Source organism: Pteropus vampyrus, unplaced genomic scaffold, assembly GCF_000151845.1.
Source record: "Pteropus vampyrus isolate Shadow unplaced genomic scaffold, Pvam_2.0 Scaffold171, whole genome shotgun sequence".
Classification (NCBI taxonomy): Eukaryota; Metazoa; Chordata; class Mammalia; order Chiroptera; family Pteropodidae; genus Pteropus; species Pteropus vampyrus.
In genome coordinates, this window is record NW_011888952.1 from 3,634,058 (window position 1) to 3,644,338 (window position 10,281).

The window sequence follows — 10,281 nt, forward strand, 5'->3', positions numbered from 1 at the left end:
ATCATCAACAGGACAAATAATAACTGTTGGAGAGATTGTAGGGGTAATGGAACCCTCATACACTGCTGGTGGGAATGTAAATTGATACAGCTACTATGTAAAATAGTATGGAGGTTCCTCAAAAAATTAAGAATAGAATTACCATATGACCCAGCAATCCCTGTTCTGGGTATCTACCTCAAAAATTTGGAAACATGTATCCATAAAGATATATGCACCCCAGTGTTCATTGCAGCATCATTAGTCATGGTGGCCAAGACAGGGAAACAATTGAAGTGCCCTTCGATGACTGGTTAAAAATGTGGTACACATATACAATGGCATATTACTCAGCCATGAGAAAAGATGAAATACTGCCATTTGAGACAACATGGATGGATCTTGAGATTATGCTAAATGAAGTAAGTCAGAAAAAGTTGAGAACCATGTGATTTCACTCATGCGTGGGATATAAAACAAAGCAACACACAAACGAGACAAACAGACTCATGGACATGGGCATGGGTTACTAGAAGGAAAGTAGGGGAGGAGGTAGATAAGGTTAAAAGGGGCCAATTATATGGTGAAAGGAAATTTAACTTTGGATGGGGAACACACAGTGCAATATGCATATGACATATTGAATCGTACCTTTGAAACATGTAATTTTTTTAACCAGTGTCACCCCAATAAATTGAATAAAATCAACAGCACACATACACAAAAGAATAATAAGGGAATATTATGAATAATTTTATGCCAGTAAATTTGAGAACATACACGAAATGGATGAATTTCTTAAAAGACACAGATTATGAAACCTTACTCAAGAAGAAATAGATAAGCTGAATAGCCTTGTATCTATTAAATAAATTAAATTTGCATTCCCATGAAGAAAACTCCAGATTTAAATGGCTTCACTGGTAAATTCAATGAAACACATAAGGAAAGAAAAATACCAGTTCTACACAAATTCTTCTAGAAAATTGAAATGGAATACTTTCTATCTCATTTTATGAGGCCAAAGTTTCCATGAAATTTTATATATGGTATGAATCATAAAAGAAAAAGATGAAAGAAAATCATAAATTACTTCATTAAAAGAAAAAATGTTTTTTCTTCAGAAGACAAATATGAAAATGAAAATGCAAGCCACAGATTACAAGAAAATACTGTAAAATTTATATTTGTCCAAGTACAAGCACCTATGTTATATAAAGAACTCTTACAATTCAATAATATGTCGTATTTTTTAAAAAGGCAAAAGATTTAAACATTCTTCAGCAAAGAAGATATTTAGACACCAAATAACCACATTAAAAGATACAGTTAGTCTTATTCCTCATTAGTCTTTAGGACAATATACATGAAAATGACAATGAAACAATAGTATACACTTATTTTCATGGAAGAAAATAAAAAAGGGCAGGTCCAAGTGCAGGCTAGGGTGTAGGACAAATGGAACTCATACATTGCGGGTGAAAATGCCAAATGATGCATTCACTTAAGTAAACGGTTTAGCAATTTGTTATAAAGTCAATCATAGACTTACCATCCATTGTACTCCTAGCTATTTACCCAAGAGAAATGAAGAAGGCATATATCTACACAGATCTTTTAAATCAGTTTTGAGACATAATTTACAAAAATAAAATCCACCAGTTGTAAATGAACAGTTTAAGGAGTGTTATAGGCAAATGTTTATAGCAGCTTATTCATATTATCCTAAACTGAAAACAGCCTAAATATTCATAAATACATTGTGATCCATCCATCCATATACAATGAAATAGTGCTTAGCAATAAAAAAGAATTAACTCCTGACATATGTAACATGGGTGAATCTCAGAAACATTATGTTAAGAGAAAGCCAAACTAAAAAAGTAGCATACTGTGTGATTCTATGTATATGAAGTTCTAGAAAAGGCAAAAATATGGTAATAGAAAGCAGATTGGTACTGCCAGGGCCTGTGGTTGGGAAAAAAAGGGTGAGGGGCTGACTACAAAGGTTCATAAAGGAACTATTGGCCGATTTAAATCTTCTATTTCAAGATTGTATTGGTAGTTACACAACTATACATTAAAAAAAAAAATCAAATAGTTCACTTAAAATTGATGAGTTTTTTGTATGTAAATTATTTCTCAATAAGCCTGATTTTAAAAAATTTGTGAGGAGTGGCATTCTTTTGTTTTGCAGATCTCTTTCATGTTTTGCTTAATGAGACATCTCGATTCTCATATCAGCTTCTGCTTTTAAACTTCCATGTGTTGTTTTGCTTAAAGTATATGAAAAATATCTAGCCTGTGAGATAGAGAATTGAAAAGTGTTTCAATAGATTTTTTTAGATACTTGCGCGTATTCTTTGAAAGGACACTGTAATATAGTAGTGTTATTTTAGAAAGATTAGTTACAGTGGAACTTGAGATCATATTAATGAAGTTTTTGTACTTTGTTACGTTAAAATCCACTGGTCTGTCATGTCCTTCGAATGAACCTTAACATTATTTGTTGGTTATTTGGAAAATATTGGTTCATTGAGTTCCAAGTGTTTGCATATTTCATTTATATATTATAATACTAAAAAATAGCATTCCTTAATATCACCAGTGATCTCATCAGAAAAGTTAAGTATTTGGAAGCTGTCAAGTTTGTTCACAGTGGTGAATGAAAAAGTATCAGGGGCATCTCTGTAGAGGGGATTGAGTCTGTACCACTCCTGGGAGAGCCTGGTTTTGGTCTTATGTACCCGTGCCTTCATGGGCAGACCCACAGATTCTCTGGCTGTAAAAGCTAGTCAAAAAAGAGTAGTTAAAGTGGTCAGAGAGTGAAGGGTTTACCTTGGTACTAGAAAGATTATGATATTTCAACTTAGAGTGGCAGAAAGGATGGTATGATTCAAATATTAAAAATCTTGAAGAATATAAGTTGGTTGAATGTGGGCTTATTCATCAGCTCCCAAAACTATCTGAGCCACTTAAAACTTTTAACCAGTAGAACTGAGATTTTAAACTCTAAAGTATTCCTTGCCAAATGGCAGAACTCCTAAAGTGAGGTGAAGAGATAAGTGGGAACAGGTTTATTAGTCATAATCTCTTGGCATTGTTATTTTTTCCTTTTTTTTTAGTAAAGTATAGTTGACATATAATGTTATATTAGTTTCAGATGTATAGCCCAGTGATTTGACATTTACATATCTTATGTAATTGTTCTCTTTTTTTGAGCAGAGGTTATTGGACTTCTTGGGTCAAAGTCAAAGCAGTGGCTGCCATTTACTTTTTGGTTTCCAGCCCAGGTGCAGGAGTAATTAGATTTAAAAAAGAAAATCTCTTAAAACTGGGATTTTATTACTTCAGAAGATAAAGTCATTAAACCTCCTTAACTGTTAATGAGATTACTTTAAGCAAGTTTCTTGTGTAATTCTTAAATCCACAATCCATAGGTACACAGTGGAGTGGCTTCACTAGGAAAGCGACCTAGACCAGGTCTAACTAAATTACGGAGATCTCGTAGTGCTATGTTACCCTTACCCAACAGAAACTGTGATGGCGTTAGCTCATTGATTCTGGGGAACTTAAGAAGTACAAAGTACTTATCCTAAAATTCATGGAGTTAAATAGGACTTGAAAGAAATCACCTAGCTTGTATCTTAGATAGGATCTCAACTGTTTCTAAAGAACTGACTTTTTTCCAGTAATCTTTATGGCCAGCTAATATTTCTTCTGCTGAAATTTTAACCAGTCTATTATTTAAAATTTACCAGACATTTTACAACCCAACATATTAGTTTCACTGAGAGTTTTCATACACATACCACACACATGAATATTTTGAAATTTGCAGAAGTCTCCCTAATGTCCAGAGAACAGTCACATTTATTGATCAGGAATATTGAAATGAATGTGCAAATGGAGGCAAAATTGGCTTCTTCCACAGTGGGGGAGGGAAATCAATTGAAGTTCACCAGCCAAGATTTTGCATATCTAAATGGGAAATATTTTCTATTGCCAAGTTACCTACAATTTATAGAGCCATAGCATAGCTCAAAGGCAGTGAATGGCTGGTATCCTGAAAAGGTCACCCTAGAAAATGCATAGTTTTCACTTGAAGCGCTATTTGAAAACAGCCTCAAAACTTTGTTTTAACCATGTGCAGTATGATTTCTTTCTAAAATATATTTTTCTATAGGATTTGTAACATCATTTTGAACCATGGCTTCAGTAAAGTGCAACCTCAGCTATTTGAACTATGGTTCAGAGTCACAAATAGATGTCCTCAAGTCATGCTCTAACGATGACTAGCTACTCTTTATGAAGTAAATTCATATACATTACTAATGGTGACCTAGAGGTCAGGCATAAATTATTTTCAGAGGTGCGAAAGTAGTAGTAAATTCAGATTGATGTGATTGTAGCATCCTCAGATGAGGTAGATTGGTGGTAGAGGTAAGATCTTCAAATATTAAAGAGTTTCTGATAGGAAACAGGCGAGAAATATGAAAGAAAAAGGGGGATTGAATCATATCCTTTGTTTTTATAACCAAACTTTCCCAGAGGCGTCTGCTTTTATATATTTAATTAATATTCTTCATCTTAGTGCTCTTTTGTGTCTTTTGGATATATTTAAGAAAGCCATATTTTTCAGGCTCAAAAGCCTTTCAAGAGTATGGGTTTTGGGAAGAAACCTGCAGCAGCAAATTAAGAATGCCATGTTCCCATGTTCGTATCTGAAGAAGGGAGATGATAAAAAAGAAAGGCTTCCACAATCTTCCAGCCTCTTGTATTCTTGTGCTTACCAGTTTTTAAACTTATTGCAAGTGATTCCCAAGGGCACTATTCTTGAGCAAGCTTGTATACTGTTTGTCCATTATACATATATAACTTCTGTAGTCCTTGCTTTACTGAGAAGATCTTCTGAATTTCAGGTAAAAAACATCAGAATGAATTTCAGCTTCTGGTGGATCAGGCCAAAAAAGGATACAAGAAAACTGTTGGAATGTCAAAAAAAAAAGTAACAAAGAAAGATGAATCTACAGAAAAACTATTATCCATATGCATGGGTAAGAGACTTTAATTAAAAACAAATAATATTGAATTTCTCTATTTTTAATACACAAAGAAAATTAAACCAAAGGTATTTACTTTGGACTTATTAGGTATTTGAAATGGGAAAAAGGATTGGGAGAATGTCCTGCAGACAGTTTATAAAACCTGTCTTCCTTTCAGTTAATGATAAATCAGAAGTTTCTTAGTTGTTTAAGCTTGAGGTTGTTTTCCAGGTGTAGGATTTATTGTTGCAGATCTTTAGCTATCCTACAAAGAGAATAAATTATTTTTCTTATAGGTATTTATTTTGGATGGAATGTTCTGCTATAAAAATCTAAAGCTAATATACTTGGCATGCCAATACATGGCACATTCCTTAATTTTGACCCATTTTAAAAGTTGAGATTATATTTTTATTGCCAGGGCTTTGGGCCAGTAACAAAACAGAATCATAATGGAGGAAAGTGCTCAAGGAAATCCTGTTATTATTTTTTTTCTTTACTATGGTAAAATATACCATATTATTTTAACTTTTCATAAATGTACAGTTCAGTGACATTAAATACATTCACAAGGTTGTATAATGTTGTGTAACCATCACCACCCAAAACTTTTTCATCATCTCCAATGAAAACTCTGTATCAATTAAATAACCCTCTTTTCCCCTCACCCCTAGCCACTAGTAATCTCTATTCTACTTTCTGTAGCTGTGAATATGCTTATTCTAGGTACCTCATATAAGTGGAATCATATATTTGTCCTCTGTGTTAGCTTATTTCATTAAGCACGTTATTTTCAAGGTCCTCAATTTGTAGTACGTATCAAAATTTTATTACTATTTATGGCTGAATAATATTCCATTGTATGTATACACCACATTTTGTTTATCCATTCATTCATCTATAATGGATTATTTTCATCTTTGGGCTATTGTGAACAGTGCTTCTGTAAACATTGGTTTTCAAATATCTGTTCAAGTCTCTGCTTTCCATTCTTTTGTATATATACCTGGGAGCGGAATTTCTGGTTCATTTGGTAATTTTGTTTACCTTTTGAAAAACCACCAAGCTATTTTCTACAGTAGCTATACCATTTTACATTCCCACCAGCAATGCTTGAGAATTCCATATTCTCTATATCCTTGCTTTTTTTTGTTTTTAACACTTGTTTTTTTACTTTAGCCATTGTGGTAAGTATAAAGTGGTATCTCATTGGTTTTGATTTGCATCTTCCTAGAGCCTGGTGATGTTGAGCACTTTTTCATACGTTTATTAGTCTTTTATCTTCTTTGGAGAATTGTCTGTTAAAGTCCTTTATCCATTTTTTAAGTTGGGTGGTTTGGATTTTTTTGTTCTTTAGTTTTAGGAGTTCTTTATATGTTCTGGATATTAATGTCATATATATATATGATTTGCAAATGTTTGTAAACATTTTCTGGGTAGGTTTTTTGCTTTCTTGATAGTGTCTTGTGATGCACATAGGTGCTTAATTTTGATGAAATCCAATTTATCAATTTTTTTCTTTTATTGGCTGCGCTTTTGGTATTAGATAAATGAAGTTGTCAAATCAGTGTCATGAAGATTTTTCTTTGCTTTTTTCTAAGCGTTTTATAGTTTTAGCTCTTACATTTAGGTCTCTAGTCCATTTTGGGTTATTTTATATATATGGTGCAAGGGAAGGGTCCAACTTCATTCTTTTGTATGTAGATAATTCAGTCTTCTGAGCACTATTTGTTAAAGAGACTGTGCTTTCCCCCACTGAATGCTCTTGACATCCTTGTTGAAAATCAATTAATTGTATATATGAGGGTTTATTTCTGTATTCTGTTCTATTCTGGTGGTCTATATGTCTGTCTTTATGCCAGTACTATACTGTTTTAATTATTGTAGCTTTGTAATAAATTTCGAAGTTGGGAAGTGGGAGTCCTTCAACTTTATTCTTTCTTTTCAGCATTGTTCTGGCTCTTAGGCTCCCTTAAGATACCATGTGAATATATTTTTAAAATTTTTATTTTTCCATTAGAGTTGACATTCAGCATTAATTTATATTTGTTTCAGGTGATTCCATGCGAATTTTAGGATGGATTTTTCTTCTACAAAAAGTGCCTTTGGGATTGCATTGAATCTATACATTGTTTTAATTAGTTTTTACATCTTAACAACATTGTCTTCCAATCATGAACACAGGATGTCTTTCATTTATGTGTGTCTTCTTTAATTTCTTTCAACAAGTTTTGCATTTTTCAGCATACAAGTCTTTTACCGCCTTCGTTAGATTTATTCCAAAGTATTTTATTCTTTTAGGTGCTATTATAATCTTTTTGTTCTAAATTCTCCTGGTATCATTTAGGAGGCTGCTGCCTGAGTATATATACCTCATGGTCTTTGTGAACAACTTGGATTTGTTCATGCAGTTATTAAAGCATATTCTTAGAAAGTTTAGCTTCTGAGAAAATCTGGCTTAAATTAATAGCTCAGATTAGGAGAACATTTTTGTTCATTGGTTGAATCTTGCTTGGAAATGATTGCTTGCTCGTACTCGGAGGTTATGTATTATATGTGTATATGCACATAAATATTTGTTCTCTCTGGGCTTCACAGATGAATGCTGCTGAGAGATTGCTGTGCATGAATATACATGTCTGGGAGAGGTGGACAGTGTGAGAGAGAGGAAGACAAATAACTGGCACAGACTGGCTGAAAAGCTGGGCTTTGTTTGGCATCATACAAATATATGTACTGTGTAATTTTTGCTCTTTAAAATTAACTTGCTCATTGAAGTACCAGTATAGGTGAACAAGATGTGTGTTCTCTCAAGTAAACCCTTCATCTGTTTTGTTGCATGTCTTTTTCTGTAAATTTTCTCTTTTATAATAAAATTTTGACAATTCTGTTTAGTGTCCTTTGTTAAGGGCCACTTGCCTCTATAAACACACTGGATGATGTGTGAAAGCTCTGCTTCTTTATGAGGAAACTCATGAAAGGGAGCTCTATACTATTAGCACTCATGGCTTGCATGTTAAGTATAGTATTTATTCAGTTTCTGAATCTAAAAGACAGCACTATTGAAATCCTAGCCGAGTCCTGAAAAGAGATCATGAGGAGAGTCTTGGGCACCGAAGAATCCTTCATGGATGATATTATTTTCAGCACTCATATCTACAGATATTTGGTCATCCCTGCATGTCACACTCTTACCTTGTGTCTGCATCTCTCCAGCTTTCCTGGGCCTTTATCTCTATCTGCAATAAGAGACCTCACATTGAGGCTATAATATGACAAGGGATGCATAGAAATGTGAAATTTATTGGATCAAGCAGAAATGCTGGTTATGTCTGATTGGTTTTCCTTTTCCATAGTGAGTATTAGATTCTGTGTAACAGATTTAGAAAAATGTCTAGATAGATTCACTACTGTAGTAGTGAATGACAAATATTGTGGTTCTTTTATTAATGGAATCGTTAATCCTTTTTTGTTATGCTTACGTTTATCAGTGTTCTCTGATCTGTGAATATGCAGAATTCTTTAGTAATACTGTAAATAGAATCCTCATTAGAATTACAAGGTTCTCCCCACTCCTGGTTTTAAAAGAAATTTTGTTTTTAAATTAATTAATCCGGATATACAGTATAATTAGACGATGCCGTTGTAGTGTTGATTCTGATTCTCTGTCACTGGAGTTTTGGAATCAATGTTACATAAACTTCCATTTTACTAAGTACAAATAGCAGTATTAAGTGTTGTTGAAATAAACATAGAGGTTGTATATTTTAAGATACTCTTAAATGTTTCTTTTTTTTTTCTGTTCTTCATTTTTTTTTCCCCCCTTTTAGGACAGGAAGATAATAAAATGAAATTCTCAGATATGTCCTTGGTAACAAACCACTTCCCTCAGTCAAAGGTGGACTCTCCGGGGAAACTGGAGCCTGATAGACCTGACGATTCTTCTAGTTGTACTGATATTCAAGAAACTCTTTCTTCACCAGAATCAGATTCATGCAATAGGTAAGAAACTCATAGTAGTTGAGTGTTTTAAATTTCTATTTCCTGTGCACACCTAGGTATATAGGCACAAATAATTAGAAAATAACTTTGAGGCATGGTACAGTTCCTTAGTTATCTTCCATTTCAGTCTCCTTTTGCTGCTTTGTAACTTTCACGGTGATAACAAGGCACGACGTGGGAGAGTATGTGCAGCAATCACAACATGGCTTTGTTTCTACTCTGTAACCTATATATAGATATTTTTCCTGGAGTTGGAAAAAAGAGTATGTATGATAGGCAATGAAATTTTCATCAAAGCAATGAGTGAAGGAGGTAAAGACAACTGTACTAGAAAATAGTGGTGACCAGAAAGACAGTGCTTAGGAGACTAAAACAAAAAAGAGAAATTTAATTGAGCAAGTAGATATGGGGAAACTTTAAAAAGGAGAGGTTTGGAGGTGAATCATTTTCCAAATGATTTTTTAAAAAGATGATGTATTTTTAAGTTTTAAATCATTATTATATATACTATTTTATATTCTGGCAATTTACTTTGTATCACAAATACTTCCAATGTTTCTACCTCGTTTTATAACTGGTCTCTGTGTGTGTTTGTGTGTGTATGCAGTGTTTTCTTGTGTTTCTGTATGATGATTGACCAAACTCTTTAATTTCTGTTGGAAGGAGGTAAAGGATATCTACATTTTCCCCATTGTTCTACTTAAATACCTAAAGCTATAGAAAAGCTCTCCCTACATAATCTTTGCTACTTGTTCAATATTTTAAAATTGTTAAATTATCTAGAATGATAGATTATGTCTAATCTGAATCATTAAATTAAGAAGAAAGAATATACCCAAAGACCCTCTGCTTTCCTAAGGCTCTAGTTTCAAATTACTCAAAATCAAGTATTAGGAAAAGAAAGTCTAATCAAGTCACTCCTAATGTTTTCAAGGTCAAAACATTGTATCTCATGTTGGGTAAGGCAAAAGCACATGGTAGCCTGAGTTCTCTCCAAGAGTGTGGTACTGCTGCACAGTTACTCTAGATAAAGCCATACTTGCAAGTGCAGTGGATAGTATTTATTTTTAAACACAAGTCTCATAGGAATACAGCATAAAAAAGGAGGAACACCAGAGTCTAGGGGAGTAAGTTACTTTTTAAACATAGTCACAGGATTCCTGAATGTTTCAGAACACTGGAGTAAAATGAGACATTTTTATGAAGTTGGAGTGGGAATGGAAAAAAGTGAAAGGAGAAACACATGGCAGCCAGT

The 10,281-nt window shown here is 33.5% G+C and overlaps 1 protein-coding gene across 1 annotated transcript in view; it reads left to right on the top strand.

Annotated features, from left to right (window-relative positions):
- The window catches only part of RAD18 (RAD18, E3 ubiquitin protein ligase), a 116,936-nt gene that overhangs the window by 69,985 nt on the left and 36,670 nt on the right, over nt 1–10,281 (top strand). Inside the window, exons 12-13 of the mRNA XM_011370651.2 lie at nt 4,902–5,036; nt 8,855–9,026. Of these exons, the coding sequence (XP_011368953.1) occupies nt 4,902–5,036; nt 8,855–9,026 (307 nt within the window). The remainder of the gene's footprint in view (nt 1–4,901; nt 5,037–8,854; nt 9,027–10,281) is intronic.